Below are 19,485 nucleotides of genomic sequence, written 5' to 3'. Positions count from 1 at the left end.
AAGGGCCTGAAGGAAGAGGACAGGGGTGGTGGATGGCTTCCCAGGCTACTCACCACAGCGGCTGGGTGTGTCCATATCCGTCCAGGAGCCGTTGGCCAGGCATTTGCGCACCTTGGGCCCCACCACCTCGCGCTCCCCACGGCACACGTATTCGATCTCATAGTCCACAGGCAGGAAGTTGATGGCCTTCACCTGGTCGCGAGTCAAGCCACGGTACCTGATGCCACCTTCCCAGGGCGGATGTATAATCTGGCAACCTGAAAGGGAATGGGGAGGCACAGGGGGAACCGTGGGAGAGGGAAGGCAGCGCCGCAGTGGAAGGGGGAAGAGCAGGGCGTGGTCAATGGTGGGGCTGGGGCTGGGGGACAGAAAAAGGGGCGGGAGGGCACAAGGGGCACACGACTGGAAGGTGGGAGTGGGAACAGTTAAGAACCCCAAGCTGCTAGTACGAGAGTCCACCGGTAGAGAAGTATAATGGAGAGAAATAGCTAAGAAGAAATCGTAAGGGCTATAATGTTCGGTGGTTAAAATGAGGGACCAGGGCTGAAGGGGAATACCTGTGAGGACCACACAAACCCCATTGAACGAGGACCACACGAGCCCATCAAAGCAACAAGGTGGACCACGGAAGGGGGGCGCTCTAGTAATGTGGGGCCCGGAAAGGGAGGTGGGGCTGAGAAGATAATTCGGGGTCACAGCAAAACCGTGTAGTGTAGCAACGTGAGGCAGAGGAAATGGGTGCTGGTGATGATGCGGAGTGACAGAAAGGAGGTCAGGAGTAGTGAAGTGGCTGCGGACCAGGATGCCGGGGTGGGGGCGGGGGTGAGGTCCTGACGCGAGAGTGATGAGGAAAGGAGACGTGCAGGGAAGGGAGCTGTGGGGTGGAAGAGGTCCGGGGCGCCGGAGAAGGGTGCACCTTCCGAGGTGGCGTTGGGGGTCTGCGCCCCGCCAGCGCCCAGGGGGCGGAGGAAGAGAGGCACCAGCAGCAGCAGCAGCATCTGAGGAAAAGACAGCCGTGAGGGCACGGAGGAGCCCGCCGGCAGCGGCCTGGGCCAGCCGACGGACAGGTCTCGCTCCGCGAGCCTCACGGGCTCCGACCGCGCGGTTCGGGACGCGGAGGGCGCCCCGCGGAGGAGGCGGGGGCGGAGCCGCACGGGCTGGGGGAGAGGAGGAGAGAGCGCCTGTCCCCACCCTCCTCCGGCCTCCCTCGGCCCCCCACCCTCCCGGGACTCCACCTCTCTCCACCTCCTCTCAGCAGCCCCTGTGGCTAGCGCTAGCCCAGCTTACCCACGCTCCGGGGTCCCCGCTGCCCCATTACTCGCCGCTCGGACCCGAACCCCACGTACCCCCCCCCGGCCCTGCCCTGCGTCCACCGGCCTCCTTACCAAGCCCGGGTCGTGGGGCCCCGCTCTTACCTCGGCGGCCGGTCCCGCGCCGCGGCTCTCCCCGGGCCTCAAGGCCCCAGGCCCGGCCGCGGCTCCCCGTTCTCCCTCCCGGTCCTCCAGCTTCCCCTCCCCCTGTTCTTCTTCCACAGGAATCCAGGCTCCTGCCTGGCCGGGGTCTCTCCCCTTCTCGATCGCTACCCGCAAACCCCACCCCCGTCTCTCCTTCCCCGGGGCGACGGCGGCCGCGAGAGCACGGTGCCGGGAGGGAAGGAGGCGGCGCCGGGGACCGGGGAAGCTCTCGGGCGGAGGGAGGAAGGAGGGTGCAGGGGAAGACGGGGCGGGGGGAAGGGAGGGGGTGAGACAGGAGAGGGCGCCTCCCACAACCCGAGCCCCAGGAGCCGCCCCGGATCCCGGCCCCTCCCTAGACCGCCCACGGCGCGGGAGGGCGTAGAGGTAGGATGGAGGGGAACACAGGCGATCTTGCACGCAGGCAGGGACTGAGAGCTGCCGAGGGACCTGCTGGCTAGACTGCTGGAGACCGTGGGGGTGGGGGTGGGGGTGGTGATACGACCCAAGCCTAAAACAGAAAAGCTGGCACAGAGACAGGAGCCTGGATGAAGGTGGAGAAAGGATGTTTGGACAAAGGGAAGGAAGACAAAACTGGACCTGGTAAAAGGAGGGAAGAAGATGTCACATGCTTGGAGAACAGACCTTGAAAGGGAAGGGAGAAGCAAGGGTCGGAAGAGCAGCCGTGGTGGAGGGAGCACCAGGAGAAAAATGGGAGAAGAGCTGGACTGGGAGCCCAGGGTGGCTCGTTGGTCCAGCAGTGGGCTTCTTCCAGCTTATGGCGGGGAGCAAAAGATCAGGGGGCATCAAGAAGAGATACTGAGGTAGATGGAGAAAGGAGGGGACATACAGAGAACCTCTACGTGAGCAGGAGCCTGTATTGCTCACCAGACCAAATACCTGCGCTTCTTGACTAAGGTTAAACTGGAGGCTCTGGCAGAGAGGTCTGACAGCCAAGGCTCCTGCATTGCGATTGCCCTTAATGATGATGAACAGAAAGATGAAAAGGGGGTGAGAGGCACTCCCTTGCTGGTTAGTCCTTCCAGAGAGGTGGGAGGAAACCAGATATTATGGGACGCAGGAGAACCGAGGCTCTCAACCTTCAACCCTATGTTAGAACAAATATTTGTAATGACTCCAAAACCACGAACTAAAAAGCATAGATTACATCACTTCCCTATGCACGTGACTAAAAAAAGAACAAAATATTTTCCCGTCTATAAGGAGGAGCATAGCAATTTGTTATAACATAAACAGTGTTTTAGTGTGAGTGCCCAGTTTCCCTCGAGGCAGGCAAATGCTTACACCTCTCCACAGAGTCACAGAAAAGGATCTTCTACCAACACACACTGATACAGGTGCACAGCCAGTGACTCAACTACCTCCGGCATGTTGCCATCAACGAAGTGACTTCAGGAAATGTTGAGCGACTCTTGGTAGCAAAGTCAAGCTTCCCTAAACTCACACAGAACTGTAATTGCATTCCTAGAAAGTTCGCCACATATTGAGACCGTTAAAAAAAAAAAAAAACTATTAAGTTCTAGGCTCAGATAATTAAACACAAGTTTTCACCTACATGAATGTCCTAGGGGACTTCTGAAAATCTGGATAAAGGAGAACTCTATCTGACAGGAGGACAGCTTTTACACAGGCTCTGCCCATACGTACACCCCTCTCTCTCACAACTAAATACAAAAACAAAACCCCACAAACTTAATGTTGCCTGGAAAGAGCCTGAGAACCACTGGGCTAAATAATGGACACAAAAGGGCTGGAGAGATGGCTCAGTGGTTAAGAGCACTGACTGCTCTTCCAGAGGTCATGAGTTCAAATCTCAGCAACCACATGGTGACTCACAACCATCTGTAATAATGAACACAAGAGAGTAGGAAGGATTTCTAGCCACTAGAAATGACAGCCACCTTTCTCTGAGTAGCCTACCCTCTCAATAAGGCCAACTGAAGTTATGGATACAGCAAGGGAAGTTTCCCAGATAGTCAAAGAGAAGAACTACCTGACTCTGATGATGTGCTCGTCCTTACAGCCACATGGTGCCCTGTGATCCTGACAAAGCTGAGTTCACGGACCCCTCCCCAAACCCAGCAAGACTGCAACCATGGAACATCTGAGCAGGCATGCTCTCTAGGGTCACAAACTACTCTCAAGATCCTCCTGTAAGCACTCTGGTTTCCTCTCCTCTAGAACATTCCTTAGCTGCCATTTTTCTCCTCTCTTGCCTTTTCACTCTCCATTATAATTTCCAGAGTTCCTTGTCCATGTTCCTCAGGACACCTGTCTAGATCCCTCCTCAAACCACAGCGTGTCAGCCCTGTTCTCACCGCAGATGATAATGTATTTAGCAGAGATAGGATGTTGGGATGGATGTAGGGGACTGGAACCCTCCACCTCCTATTCTTCACAGGTGTGTGTGCCTTTACAATGCTACCTTCTTTGTGCAGTTTTTGTCCGTTTATTTGTTTTGTTACCATATCCCATGGAAACAGGAGTTTCTACTCAGATTCCCTACAGAATGACCAGGCTTCTTGTTCATCTTGTTCCCCATTTTCTCCTTCTGATGCCTTCCCCCGACCCATTCTTCCGCTTTCACTCCAGAGAGCACAAAGCTTAACTATCAGAAGCCATGAAAACACAAGAGACAAAGTAGCCCAAGTTGTTGATGACCTATAAAATTCTGGGCTCTTCGGGTAGATGACCTCTAATCCTCACACCACCACACAAAGAAAGATGGATGTTCATGCTCTTATATTCAACTAAACTGCTTTTAGAGAAAGTGAGAGGTGAAGCAAGGGTAGCATAGCTAGAAGTCGGCAGAGCCAGTATTTGAACTCCAGCTCCTTACTCTGCATCCGAATTAACTGTTTTAGACAGTCTCACTGTGATAGTGTGCATATGCTTGGCCCAGGGAATGGCACTATTTGGATGTGTGGCCTATGTCACTGTGGGCATGGACCTCAATACCCTTGTCCTAGCTGCCTGGAAGTTAGTCTTCCACTAGCAGCCTTCAGATAGAGATGTAGAACCCTCAGCTCTGCTCACACCACGCCTGCCTAGATGCTGCCATGCTCCCACCTGGTTGATAATGTACCAAATCTCTGAACCTGTAAGCTGGCCCCCATTAAATGTTGCCCTTTGTAAGACTTGCCTTAGTCATGGTGTCTGTTCACAGCAGTAAAACCCTAACTAAGACACATACTATGTACTCTTCTCTGGTTGGAACTTGTTGCATAGAACAGCGCAACCTTTCACTTGCAACAATCCTCCAGCCTCTACCTCTTGAGGGCTGGGGTTATAGTTCTCTACTATCATGCCTAGCCTATATTCAAATTCTTCACATTGCATTTCAAGGTTTAGTTTTGCCAAACATCAGAGTACATGCCAATGACCCTTAGCACTTGGGAGGATGAGACTAGAGGACGACTGGTTCAAAGCCAGTCTGTGTTACATACAATATGAGGCCAAACTGAACTACAGAAATAAATAAATAGGTTAGAACTTAGTCTTTGTTTTGGGTTTGTCTGTCTGTGCGGTTGTGTTTTTATTGCTTTGTTTGAAGTATTGGTTTTTGTTTTAGAGGGAGGGTCTTAAGTACGTAGCCCAAGGTAGTCTCAAACTCTCAAATTTAATGGGTAGCCAAGGATAACCCTAAACTCCTACTCCTCCTACCTCTGCCTCCTGAGTGTTGGGATTGTAGGCATGTACCCCCAACATGGAAATCCTGGCTTGGTCTTGGTGTACTCCTTTTCTCCAAAGCTCATTCCCCATAGAATTCTCCTTCAAAGGCCAGAATGCAATTTTGTTCTGTTTTCTTGCCCGAGGAGGAGTGGAAAGTCTGTGAAGAACAAGGTGAAGGACCTTGTCTTCGGGGAGTTTTCTCTTTCATACAAATCGTATTATTTAGAAATATGTATAGAACAAGACTTCAAAATCAAGATATTTTGGTCCTATTTACACTCTGGACGGCGCTGTTTCCATGTATGGGTTGCGTGTTAAACTGAATACTTGCAGAGAGGTATGTGGTGACTAGAGCCTGTAATCTCAGCACTTTGGGGAGGCTTGAGGCCAGCCTGGGCTACATCGTGAGTTCCTGGCCAGGCTGCTGGACTTTAGTGTGAAACACTGTGCTCTCTCTCTCTCTCTCTCTCTCTCTCTCTCTCTCTCTCTCTCTCTCTCTTTCTCTCTACCACACACACCCCCCACCACCACCACACCCCTCAGAAAAACCTAGAAATGTACGACGAGCATATCTGGAAGTTGGAAGCATAAGCTTGAGGTTTTGTTGCTTCTTTACAGATGACAACCCTCCTAGTTACATGCCCACAGTGTGCTTTCGGAAGAGAAACCCACATTCCTCTTCCTACCCCCGACTCCCACCTCATGCTGAGGAATCCAGCCCTTGTGTGTACTAGGCAGTCATTCTCTCGCTGAGCCAAATCTCCAACCCAAGTGGGCTTTCTCTATCAAAACACTTATCACCTCCCAAATTGCCTGTAGTACTGGGAAGTATTAACAAGCCTATCTGATGCGATCACAGTAGGGCCTTTTTATTTGAGCTAGCTCAGGCCCCTCAGCGCACCACCATGACACTGGATGGATTGGTGTAGAGTTGACTCCGAATATCTATTGGGCAAAGAGGTAACCCCAAATATCTATTGGGCAAGGCTTTACAGAAGGTTACAAGGTGGGGAGGGGGAGTGTGCAAGCATCTAATTGGAAAGTTTCTATGGCCTTTAACATAATTGGCTGGTGTTGGGAGTCATTTCACAAACTTAATTCCTGCTTCCCTTTGCATTGGTGGTCATTAGGCAGGGTGTGGGCTTCTAACCTTGGGGTGCAGGTTTGTTGGGGGAATAACCAGGAGATGCTGATCTTGTTGGGGTGTAACCGGAAACTTGGAAACTAATGTTATTTACTGCCTGTTAGTCTGTCTGAGTTCAAACTTAGGTCAGGTTCTGGAAAACAGAGTCAGAACTTAAAAGATTTGGTCTCTCAGTCCCACCTCTAAATACTATCATATCCCACTGGGTGCATTAGGTCTCAGCATATGAACTGGAGGAGCAGGGTACACACACATTCAGACGACAGCAAGTGGATATTCTTAACACTTCTGGCCTTGTTCTTTGCTCCAGCCTAGGACCTAGGAAGATTGGTTCCTCCTGTTGTGCCTTTGCAACCATACACAAGTAAACCTAGCCTAGAATTCACCAAACTTCAGTGAAATAAGAAAATGACACCGTGAAACCCTTTCTCTAGCTCACATCTCCCTGTCTCGGGGACAGGATACCAAGTTGGCGGTGTGAATTGACTCTCCACGAGTGGGTGCTTATATAATAAAGTGAATGAGTATGGTGTCATTAAGCGTTAGCGTAACCAAAGCAATAATAAATCAGGGGAGCTTATCTTTACAGTATGGGCAAAGAGGCTCAGTAAATAAGAGAGTTTGCAGAGGATCTGAGTTTAGTTCCCACCACCCAGGTCAGCCGTGCAGCTCACAAGTGCCTGTAACTCCAGCTCCTGGGAATCTGGCCTCCAAGGACACCTGCACACACATGCACATAAGTATACGTAGACATACACTCCTATGCACAAAAGTAAAGTAGTGAGGTATGGTGGCACACACCTTTAATCCCAGCACTCCTTAAACAGACATCTGGTCTACCAACCAGATGACATCCAGGCCAACCAAGGCTACGTAGTGAGTCCCTGTATCAAAAAAAAAAAAAATGTATATGCAAATCTGAAGCCCATAACATGCACAATTATATTTCTGCATTAAATGTAAGACTTACCTTGGGTGGAATAAATAGTCGGTAAAAAGCTTCGCACCCAATTTTGCCACAGAATAAATGTAAATCTGGCCAGATTTTTGCCCCCAAATTAGTGAGATACAAGCTTTGGTTTTGAAACTATTGGCAAGTTTGGAATTGCAGAAAATGACATGTGAAGCTAAGCTTATATATATATACACACACACATGAGAAGTTATTTGCAAGTGGATATTTTAGGAGTCAAATCAAGAAAGCTGAGGCAAGAGACTAAAAATTCTATTCATAGAAACACCATAAAACTTCCAGCCAACGATCCACACAGGCCTTGCCTGTGAATTTAACCAAGTCTGCACCAATGAGCCTATCAGAGCAAAACAGACACCAGGCCCAGAGAACCACATAAGCCACTGGGATCCCAGCAGAGGGGGAAAGCCAGGAACAGGTGTGCTAGTAGCTCTGCTTTAGCAATTGAGAGTAAACAAACACCTGTTGGGTTTACTCTTCCCCGACTGTCTTTCTAAACCATCACTCTGGAACAACAGTGTGACTCATACACACCTTCAGATGCTTTCAGTATTTGTTACGCTTGAATCTGTGCAGAAATAGAATACCTTAATGGTGCATAATTTACATTATGTTCTCTTCTAATTCTCTCTCTCTCTCTCTCTCTCTCTCTCTCTCTCTCTCTCTCTCTTCCCCCTCTCTCTCTGTCTCTCTATCTCATGCGCTTGTGCACGTGCAACAGCACGTGCGTTACAGGAAATAGAACCCAAGGCCTTGTCCATGTAGCCATGGACTCTGGCAATCTGTCATATTCCCCAACCCCTTCTGTCCTATTATTTTTGTTTCTTTATAATAACTTCTCCACGTGTCAGATGAGAACGCTAGAGTTCAAAATTTTTAAATAGGGCCTGTGAGATCGCTTAGCAGGTAAAGTCACCCGTCACCAGGCCTGAAGACCTGAGATTGATATCCAGGAGGCACATGTTTGAAGTAGAGAAGCAACCCAGCAAGTTGTCCTATGACCTCCATATTCTTTTTTCTTTGTTCTTTTTTTTTTTTTTTCTTTGTTCTTTTTTTTTTTTCCGGAGTTGGGGGCCGAACCCAGGGCCTTGCGCTTCCTTGGTAAGCGCTCTACCCCTGAGCCAAACCCCCAGCCCCCCCCCCCATTTTCTTACACACACACAAACACATACACACACAGAGAGAGAGAGAGAGAGAGAGAGAAATACACACGCATACACACACACACACACACACACACAGAGAGAGAGACACAAACACACACACAATAAATATATGAATAAATAAATAATATTAGGGAGATTGACTGCAGAAGGTGGTTGTGGGAGCTACTCCAATGTAAATCTATCCCCAGTGGAGGAAAATCTTTCTGACATAGATACTACTATTTCCATTCTATTAATAAAAAACTCAAACTTCTGTGACCTGGGAAGAAGAAAACACTGACTCCAAAGATCTTACTTGACATGAGGTGCAGCTGTGGGAGGCATTGCCTAGCTCGTCCCTGTCTTCCTGAAACATCTCTTGTGTTCCTGTAGTGCTGTTGTAGATAAATCCACTAGGGTCATCGTTACCTGGATAACAGTCCTTCTGGGAGTAGATTCATCTTTCCATGGAGCTGCCAGTAGTATGGCTGGGCCCTAGGCAGATTCTTCTGCTGTTTGTCATAGGTCATGGTTTTATCAATTTCTTTACTAACTTACCTCATTTATAAATGCTATCTAGGATGCTGTCTTTAGGAAACTGAAGTTTCTTCCCAGTACTAGACATGGCAGGATCTCTGGGCCCTGAAGACATTGTATGATCTCTAGAACACAAGTTCTACTCCACACAGCTTCTACTCCACATAGCTGTGCTAATAATTGTGTCCCAAGTCAGACATCACCTATGAAGGGGAGGAGCCAAATCAATCCTCCTTCTACTGTTCTCACCTCTGCTCTCCTCCTCTTCTTTTTTGATTCTCTCCTCTTCCTTTTTGGTTTTGGTTTTGAGGGTCTAATGTGGCCCAGGCTGGTCTTCCTTTCTCAGACTCCTGTGTGCCAGGATTATAGGTATGTGCCACTGTGCCTGGCTGCTATCACTCTGCTTGTCTCTGACAATGTCCATCAAAGGACCATGATTCTTGAGTTCATCCCAAGCTCCTGCTCCTATATGCGTACTGAATCTTCACCTGTGCCAAGGCCCAACTTTTTTTTTAAGATTTATTCATTTATTTACTTATTTATTATATATAAATACACTGTAGCTGTCTTCAGACACACCAGAAGAGGGCATCAGATCCCATTACAGGTGGCCTTGAGCCACCATGTGGTTACTGGGATTTGAACTCAGGACCTCTGGAAGAGCAGTCAGTGCTCTTAACCGCTGAGCCATCTCTCCAGCCCGGGGTCCAACTTTCATTCTCTATGGATAAGTATTGCCATAGGATAAGAGAGCTGTCTCCCAAAATGGTAGGACAAATGTACCACACAAATGCTCCTCGATCCTATCTTGCCATTTTCCTGAAGGAGTTAGGGATGGTGGTGCCCCTAACTCTAGAAGTCGATGACTCAATGGCACAAACTCAGAACCGGTTAGTGTGTCGTTGGTGAGAAGGTGAGCTAGACGTACTGCTCTCACAGAGGACTAGAGTTGGTCTCCCAGCAATTATGCTGGGCAGGTTGCAACTCCCTCCCTGGGATATAACCCACTCTTCTAGCATTACATACAAGTGCGTAAACCCCATATGTATATTCATGTTTCCATACAAAATTTTGGTCATATTGTTTCTTCTCCTCCAACTCTTCCAAGATCTTGCTCCATAGTAAACTAAATTAAATTAAATTTTATCTCTCTCTGTCTCTCTCTCTCTCTGTCTCTCTCTCTCTCTTTGTGTCTCTCTGTCTCTGTGTGTGTGTGTCTCTCTGTCTCTCTCTCTGTCTCTCTCTCCCTCCTCTCTCTCTCTCTCTCTGTCTCTCTCTGTCTCTCTCTCTCTCTCTCTCTCTCTCTCTCTCTCTCTTTCAATAAAAAAAAATCAGTAAGGTGAAAATAACAAAAATAAAACAAAAAGTGCACCACAAAACGGTGTCTGTTTTGTGTTTGCCAAATACTTCTGAGCACAGGGCAGCCCTGGAGTTTGATTGATCTACTCCGGTGACTCCCTCGTAGAAAACTGGCTTTCCTTTTCTCAAAGTCAATCCTCAGATACCAGTTGCAAACAACAATCATCATGGCAGGAAGCAGATAAGCCTAGCACTGGCCCAGGAGCTGAAATGGCTCAGATCCTGCAGGCTGCAGACAAAGAAAGAGCCAGACTAGGCCTGAGGTGTGCTTTTGAGACCCCAGACCCACCCCAGTGACATGCCTTTGACAACAAGGTCACACCTAATCCTCCCCAAACCTCTCCACTAACTGTGACTAAGCATTTAAACTGGGGAGCCTAGGAGGGCCATTCTCATTCAAACTAACACAGCTTCTCCCATAACCTTTGTGCCACGATTTCACTAGTCTGTTTTGCAGACAGGTTGCTACGGTCGGTCCTAAGGTTTATTACTGGGTGATATTAATGAATACTTTCCTCCTCGAGTCGCGTGCAGAGTACCTTCCAGCACCATGAATGCTAATCAGTAGGAGCGATTAGGGCACCAGCAGGATATCTCCATGTTCAACAAACGTAAGTAAGTTGTGTCTTCAGCAACATGGCCTTACCATCAGGTTATGGAGAATAATAGGGCAATAAATGTGATGTTTTTGTCGGCGGTGTATAGGATCCCTTTGGCCAATAACCAGAAAAGACGTTGCCCGTCCATTGCATTTGAGGTTTTATTTGGTAAGAAATACACGTGATTTCAAAAAAAAAAATTTTTTTTTTAAATCAAGCGTTGACAGTAATAAACTATAACCTCAAATATAGTTAACATGAGTATATATCAGTAAAACCATTTTCGGGAAAGAATGGCACATTATGAGATAAAGAACTTATAAGTCCCCTTTCCTGAGTCTCAAGCACTCACCGTGGATATGGAGGAGATGATAAAAACACTTTGAGAAGAATTTCAGTCCGGTGACCAAAGGTCTAGGGCCCTAACCGTGTAAGAACAACAACCATCTAATTTAGGGTCTTTTCACAATCCCTCTGGCCTCCATCTCTTCTTCTGTGACATTAGAATAAATACAGCTTATCTACCATTATATATAGAGAGAAATATGTTAAAAGAAAAATGTGGGCTCAGAGGTTAAGAGCACTGACTGCTCTTCCTGAGGTCTGGAGTTCAATTCCCAGCAACCACACGGTGGCTCACAACCATCTGTAATGGGATCTGATGCCCTCTTCTGGTGTGTCTGTAGACAGCTAATATATATATATATATATATATATATATATATATATATATATATATATATATATATATATTATATATGTTTAAAAAAAAAAAAAAGTTCTAAGGCTGAGAAAACAATCTGACACATATTAGTGATCAATATTTTCTCTGTTGAGTGGCATACAGATGTTGGTATGTTTTACCAGCATTTGGTGACCTGATAGTATATAAACTTTGTGCAACTTCAGTGAGTAAATTTGCCGTGTCATGGTTCACTCTCCTTTGAGGTTTCCAGCATTCATGTATCTTTTATGTGCTCTTGTACAACTGATAACGTGTGTGTGTGTGTGTGTTTGTGTGTGTGTGTGTGTGTGTGTGTGTAAGACAAAAGTCCTTATTTATTTTTTTATATGAGTACACTGCAGCTGTCTTCAGGCACACCAGAAGAGGCATCAGATTCCATGACAGATGGTTGTGAGCCACCATGTGGTTGCTGGGAATTGAACTCAGGATCTCTGGAAGAGCAGTCAAGTGCTCCTAACCTCTGAGCCATCTCTCCAGCCCAGACAAAGTCTTACTATATAGATTAGACTCGTCACGAACTCTAGGTAACCCTCAGCCACCAGAAGGCTGGAATTACAAGCGTATGCCATGGTGCACAGCTCAATTACTTAATTAGTCCATTAGATGGCATGAGTGACAAAGCAACTCTCCATCTTCAGAAAAGGACCCAGTCTGCAATGCTTTTTCAGTTTTGTTTGTCACATAACATTTTTTTTTTAAAAAAAGATCATTATAAAGTCCATATGTTCGCTGTGAAAATATATCAAAAACACTAAATGAAATAAAAAAATATATAAATTTCTCATTTCTGGTAAGCTTCAAGACAGCTTCTGGCTCTGATTTGAATACAATAGTATACAGGCATGAACTCTTAGTTCAACCCAGTTTAGCCATTTTTAGCAGAGCTCTGTACAGGAAATTGGGCGCGGTGACAAAAATCTGTCATCCCAGCACTTGAGAAATAAAGATAGGAGGTCTGCGTTTATAGTGAGCTTTAACTATATACTGAGTTCAAAACTGCCTAGGCTCAATTAGACCTACAGAGTAGTACTGGTGGGCATGCCTGTTACTAGCAGGATAACAAAATCACTGTGGCCACATCAACCCTGTTTCCTACCGTACCCTCATTCAGCTCCGGAGTTAAGGTTCCAGACTTTATAGTTTGCTGGATCTTACAAAGTCCCCCTGCTCTCCCTAATCGGATGACTAAACTGTCTCAGCTTTTGAAGTTTAAGTCCATAACAAGGTCAACAGTGTCATGAGTTATATTAAGAATCTTACTGGGCTGGAGAGATGGCTCAGCGGTTAAGAGCACTGACTGTTCTTCCAGAGGTCCTGAGTTCAAATCCCAGCAACCACCTGGTGGCTCACAACCATCTGTAATGGGATCTGGTGTGTCTAAGACAGCTACTGTATACATTAAATAAACAAATAAATCTTTAAAAAATGAAAGAAGTCCAATGTGGGAAAATTCTGCTAATCAACGTCGAAGTCTACCTTTGACTGGATAGCCTTCTGAGACTCCCTTCATTAGCAAGGCTTCTCCTCTGACCTTGCCTGGGGAATTCAAAACCCCCACACAGATCCCTTTCCCTGAGGAATGTCACGCAGCCTCAGTCAGATTACAGGACCAAAAATGTCCTTTTCCTGATAAAACCTATTCAGCTAGCGCCAGAGATTCCTGAAATGCTTCCTCATGCTAATGAGGCATTTCAGTGCCCTTGGCCCCCAGCCAATGACCTTTGCCCATCCTGGATGTTCCTACCCTCAGTCCTCTGAAACTTTATAAGCCTTGAATCACCCTAAGTTAAGTTGATCTGCCTCCTGATAGCTCTTCTGGGTGTGGTCATTCACTGCATGTTCTCACAGGGCTTCTGATCCCTGCCACATGTCATCTCTGCTCCCACTGCCCTTGTGGACCACATTGGCTGATGATCCAAGATGCGGGGAGACCCACAGTCCAAGCTGGCATTCTCCATTTACCGAGGCTCCCAGGTTTCCACCACTGTTGTTGAACCCTACAATTTCATCCTCACCATACTCTGATTATGCTTTTACGGTAGACAAGGAGGCCATCTATGACATCTGTCATAGAAACCTTAATATTGAAAGTCCAGCCTAGGGCTGGGATACATATATATATCTTTAAAAAAGAAAGTCCAACCTATATTAACTTTATCCACCTTGTTAGCCATATTGTGTCTTGCCCAGCCTGGTCTACAAGCAAGTTCCAGGACAGCCAGAGCTATATAATAGAGGGACCCTATCTCTTTTTTTTTGTTGTTGTTTTCAAAATAATTTATTTTATGTATGACTACACTGTAGCTGTACTCATACACTGTAGCAACGATGTGGTTGCTGGGAATTGAACTCAGAACCTCTGGAAAAGCAGTCAGTTCTCTTAACTGCTAAGCCACTTCTCCAGCCTGAGAGACTCTTTCTCAGAATGAAAAAAGAAGAAGAGGAGGAAGAGTTAGGGAGTGGGAATAGTCAAAATACTTTATGTACAAACACAAATTGCTGAATAAATAAAAATAATAAAAATTTGCTAATACAGAGGGTTTTTCTCTCCTTTAATATGACTTTTTCTTGGGTACAACTGTAACTCGATATGCTTGCTTTATTTAGTAATTTAATAATGCCAGCTATTCAGAACACTGCTGAGAACCAAGGACAAATGGAAATTATATCACTCTACTTAGTCAAGACAGCTGTCATGTAATTTATTCGGCAAGAGATATAGAACTGGGCATGGTGGCATAGAACAGAAATCCCTTCACTCGTCCTAAAGCAGGGTTCGAAAGGTCGGCATTTAGTTGTGAAGAAGACAAGGCCTTTATAATGCATGGATAGGAGTTTTCCAAATGTGGGGAAATGGGTGGGGTTACCGGAGCAGAACATAACTCATGGTCAGAACAAAGTAATCACAATAGCAATCACAATAACAAGGTAGTCATAGGTGGTTATGATGTAAGAGTCCAAGAGTCGCTGAAAGAAGAGCCCAGACTCGAATAGAAGACATGGAGCATTTATTCTTCAGAAACAGCCAAGGTGCGGGGTCAGCCATCTAAGCAAAATGGCGTCCGCTGGGGAAGCTTGCAGACCCCTTTAAAGGCCAGTTAGGGTTTTTCCAGGTGCGTTTGGGTCACCTTCATCAGGATTGTTTGAGCTTATGGCATGGGATATTTGTACACCTCTGATGGGTTCATACCTGGAGAGAAGGGGGGATCGTGTGCCTTAAAGGGACTTTGTATCTGCTTTAAGCCCCCGGGCAGATGTCGGATTGACTGCCCTTTTCTTGCGGTTTTTCCGAGAAGCCTGGGCTGTCCTTCTGGGAAATTGAAGGTTAAAGCTTAACTAACATGGCTGCCTGTTCTAAAATGGAGTGAGTTGGGTCCTCTCAATATAACCTTTGAAACAAAATTGCAAGATGGTTGTAAACAACGTTTTAAAACAAAGAGGTGATGGCACTACAGAACTATTTGTAGTTAAGGTTACAGAGGAGCATAGCCCAGTCCTTGAGAAACAGGGGTTTAATCATAAACAGGAATGAATCTAGTTTGTCTTTATTACAAGATAGCTTTTAAGTTGGTTCTTTAGTAGTTCCTGTTTTATAAATATAGAAGTTGGGGTTTCTTTAACCCATGTGCAGGATTCGAGTCTCAGACATTCCTCAGTCAGTTAGGAAGGTGTAGACTTAGAATCCGCTTCTGCGAATTTCACTTCTGACAAAGATGGAGAAACAAGGTCCCTGGTATTGGAGTAAAAATTCTAAGAGCTCAAGGAATTTCAGGCCACATACTTAAGCCGTTATATAGTTTTCTCTACTAGGAAAATGGGCTGGAACGGGCTGTAATTAGAAGGTATAGTGCCAGCCTATCCTGGGTCGAATCCCACAAAAGAAAACAAAGGGGAGAGACTGTAAGATTTCAAGATGGTCTGCAAGGTGACAGCTGCTCGGCTCGAAAACCGCCTGCGCACACAGGTCTCTTGCGTCAGAGCCATCGAGGTGATTGACAGCCCACCGCGAGGCGGGGCCTTCTTCTCCGGGTCTTGATGGCTGCCGGGGTCTACATTGTACCGACCAGAAATGAAAGGGACAGTGGAGGAAAAGCAGGTGACCAGAAGCAGCGAGTCCGAAGAGAAAAGGCTAGCTAGGTTTTTCCTGAGGGGACCCGGTATCATAGCGACACTGGCAGATGCTAGAGGCCCACTCCCCTAAAAGTCGCCTTGTCCTGGGCAACCAATTCCGGATGATCAGGCGATGGGCGTCACTGTTGCTGGGCAGACTAGAAGCTTCTTCGGTCTCCCTCCCAGCAAGGGGCCTGCTGCAAAGATACACAGAAATGCAGAAATGGAAAGGAGAGGGGAAAGATACTGAAGGAAAACGTTCTGTGCCGGCTTTCCGATCCAAAATGGCAGGCTCCTTCTTGCAATCTTTCCTCCCGGCGACTACAGCTCCCATAAACTTTAGGGTCTCTCCCCACCCTACCCGCGAGACAGGATTTTTCTGTGTATCCGGGGCTTTGCAGACCAGACAAAAGAAATTATTTACACTGTGAGGAAGGCGTAATAAAATGTGCCTTCGAGTTCTCATACTCAGCTGTCCGGGATATTTCAGCGGCCCCCGACCCCCACCTACCAAACAGCTAAATGCTTCTTCCACAGGATAACCCTTGCTTGGTTTTGATTAAAATCAGCAGTTCTCCCGCTCATTTAAAATGGAAGCAAGCAAATGCGTGGCTTTTCTGACTCACTAAGCTACATGATTTTCTTTTTAAAATTAAAAAGAAGCGGTAATTTTTCAATGATAATAATTCCAATAACAAGACACAAAAGAAGTTTCTTCCTTTCTCTCTTTCTTTCTCTCTCTCTCTCTTTCTTTCTTTCTTTTTTAAAGTTTGTTTTGTTTTACTTGGGGTTTTCTTTTTTAGGCCCAGTCTGTCCCTGACCTGTACTTTGTAGCTAAGTATCCTACTGCCTTTACCACCAAATGCTAACACTATGTATGGCTTGCACCACCTTTCCTGCCCTGCTGAGGAACTTTGAAATGTAGCATTTTAATCTTTAGTAGATGCAGTGGTTTGAATAAGAATGACCCCCGAGGGCTCATAGATTTGAATACTTTGTCCTTTGGAAGTAATGCTAATTGATAAGGATTGGGAAGTGTGGCCTTGTTGGAGGAAGTCTGTCTCTGCAGTGGGCTTTGGGATTTCAAACGCTAAAGCCAGACCCAGAATCTCACTCTCTCCTGCTGCCTGTGGATCCAGAGGTAGAGCTCTCAGCTACCCTGTGTGCTGCCATGCTAGCAATAGACCAAACCTCTGAACCTTTAAGCAAGCCGTGATTAAATGCTTTCTTTTATAGAAGTTGCCACTGTCTCGGCATCTCATCACAGCAATGGAACACGGACTGAGACAGTAGAACGGAACTGATTCCCACCCCCGATTTTTCTACACCATCTTTTTTTTTTTAAAAAAAACACAAGAAAATGAAAGTGCAGCCACCCATCCACGTTCACTGCAGCAAGCACACAAATGCTACATGATTGCCGCTCTTCACTTAGATCCATTAAACCCACGGTATAATTTCCCTATGCTTAAAAAGAAAATTGTAACAAACTAGTGAAAGGGAAAGTAGATTAATTTAAAGTTTAGCCAAAGTACATGTATGGCCATCTTAAAGTTTATGAAAAGCCGTAGTGTAAAGGGTCCATGGTTCCCCCGAAGAATGATACCCTGGCTCAAATAGTGTGTAAGTGAAAAGTGTTTTACTCTGTGGAAGTCCACCATGCTGGGGTCTCCCATTACCAGAATAGAGAGACACCCAAGTGAGCTCATAGGTCTGATTTAAAGGACATTAGGGGAATTCCAGGGTAGGTGACCTATATGTTATTCTGTTGGGTCCATCTCTACCGACATTCTAGAACCATTGCTGGGGGTGGAAACTGTTGCTAAGGAAGTCTGGAAACTGTTGCTGATCCATTGTCCTTGCCTCAGGCCAGATGGTGGTGCAGTCTCTGATGGCAGGGCCTGAAGCCTGTGGTTTTTTTCTAGTAACTGATTTGCCTGGGCTTGCCTGGATTTAGGCATAGTCTCCTAAACTGCCAATTTGAAGCCTGTCGTGGAGTCAGCCCAGCCTTCTCAGTAGGACAGAGGCTAAGACTGTCCAGTTAACTGTGACTCTGGATAACTCGTCCTTTCCTAGGAGGAAGGGGACCTTCTCAGATGTCTCTTAGATAATTTCCCTATTTGAGTCCTGGCTGAAGAAAAGAGGGTCTTAAAGGTCCCTCAAGCTGCAAAGCAGAGACGGGTTTTATGGGGTGTAATATTTCGACCCTTTCTAAACCCAGTAGAGTTGTTTATGCATACACTCCATTCCTTTGGTGGTCGAAGAGCTCGAGTTTTTGTGTCTTTTATCTGGAGGTCAGCTTCAAGACCCTCCAAATAGTAACCGTGAAGTGGAAACAGATGACACTCTGACCGGCCAAGCATTTCTGTCATCTCAGCATTTGGGAAGCAAAGGCAATAGAATCAGGAGACCAAGGCTATTCTCAGCTACACAGTGAGTTTCAGGACAGCCTGGACTACTTGATACACTAAAAACATAACAACAACAAAATGTCAGTTTGCTAGCTAAACGGAAGTGAGGCTTGGAGAACCGATGCTTTCTACCATGTGCCTGTTTCTCAAGCACTCATTGGGTAGGAATTGCATCAGGCTGGTTCACGTCGGCATCATTATTTCCCAAGCAGGCCTATCCCTTATGAGGCTTCTGGCTTAAATGGGGATAGCCTGGACCTTTAATCTATCAGTCATTGAATCCCAGTGGACTCTTAGGATTCATTCAAGCACACCACTGTGATTCAGGCAGAGTAAACTTTATAGTTGTGTGGTCAGGGCTTCAAGGTTTCCTTGCTAGATAGCAGTTAGCAGATTGAAAATAATAGAACTGGATTCCCTCCTTCACAATCAACATCTTACATAAAAACCAAGGACTGGGAACTTCTGTACCCTAATTATGGGTCAGAGGATTGCCATCTGAGCCATTTCTGTCCCTGGAAGAAGATTGGACACTCTACATTACCCAGGAGATCATTAATGGATACCTTTCATACCCTGCTTCCTGGAGCCCTGAACGCTTTAAGATTTTATTTTATTAATTAAGCACAGCACATGCCATACTGCTAAATAGTTATTAGTTTAAATTAACTAGATACATTTTTCTATTTCAGCCTGGCAGATTACTTTTTAATGGGAGCAACCGAAATATTGTGGGATGCCTGCTTTAGACAAATACGGAAAGTTTGTACAACGAGATACTGTGTAAAATAACAAGGCTGTTATTAGAGTCCTGATAAGGAAAGATCAATAAGATATATTAAAAAAAAACAGAAATGCAAATTTAAAATGACTTTGAGATTTCTATCTCACCCTAGTCGGAATGGCTATCATCCAGAACAAAGTTAGCAATCAATGCTGTCTCAGCCATAAGAAAGAGGCATGTGCACAGACACGACAATAATAACAACAACAGGGGGCTGGAGAGATGGTTCAGCAGTTAAGAGCACTGATTGCTCTTCCAGAGGTCCTGAGTTCAATTCCCAGCAACCACATGGTGGCTCACAGCCATCTGTAATGCTCTCTTCTGGTGTGTCTGAAGACAGCGACAGTGTACTCAAATACATGAAATAAATAAATCTTTAAAAAAAAAATAACAACAATCCAACCCAATTCCATGTTTAAGAAATAAAATGAGCCACGCCTTGCTTAATGGCATAGACCTATAACCCTAGCGCTTGGGAGACTAAGTAGGAGGATCCTGGCTTACAAGCCAGGTAGGATCCTGTTTAAAAACCAA

The 19,485-nt window shown here is 46.0% G+C and overlaps 1 protein-coding gene across 2 annotated transcripts in view; it reads right to left on the bottom strand.

Annotated features, from left to right (window-relative positions):
- Window positions 1-1,717, bottom strand: part of Gabbr1 (gamma-aminobutyric acid type B receptor subunit 1) — a 28,219-nt gene extending 26,502 nt beyond the window's left edge. Inside the window, exons 1-3 of one of the 2 annotated variants that reach the window (XM_032888309.1) lie at window positions 1,416-1,717; window positions 917-998; window positions 54-257 (exon numbers count right to left, since the gene is read on the bottom strand). In XM_032888309.1, the coding sequence (XP_032744200.1) occupies window positions 54-257; window positions 917-998 (286 nt within the window). In that variant the 5' untranslated portion in view covers window positions 1,416-1,717. The remainder of the gene's footprint in view (window positions 1-53; window positions 258-916; window positions 999-1,415) is intronic. The other variant, XM_032888310.1, reaches the window with a different exon arrangement.
- Window positions 1,718-19,485: the final 17,768 nt, after the last annotated feature.

This window comes from Rattus rattus, chromosome 18 (genome assembly GCF_011064425.1).
Source record: "Rattus rattus isolate New Zealand chromosome 18, Rrattus_CSIRO_v1, whole genome shotgun sequence".
Taxonomy (NCBI): domain Eukaryota; kingdom Metazoa; phylum Chordata; class Mammalia; order Rodentia; family Muridae; genus Rattus; species Rattus rattus.
This window is presented reverse-complemented; position numbering and strand designations above follow the sequence as displayed.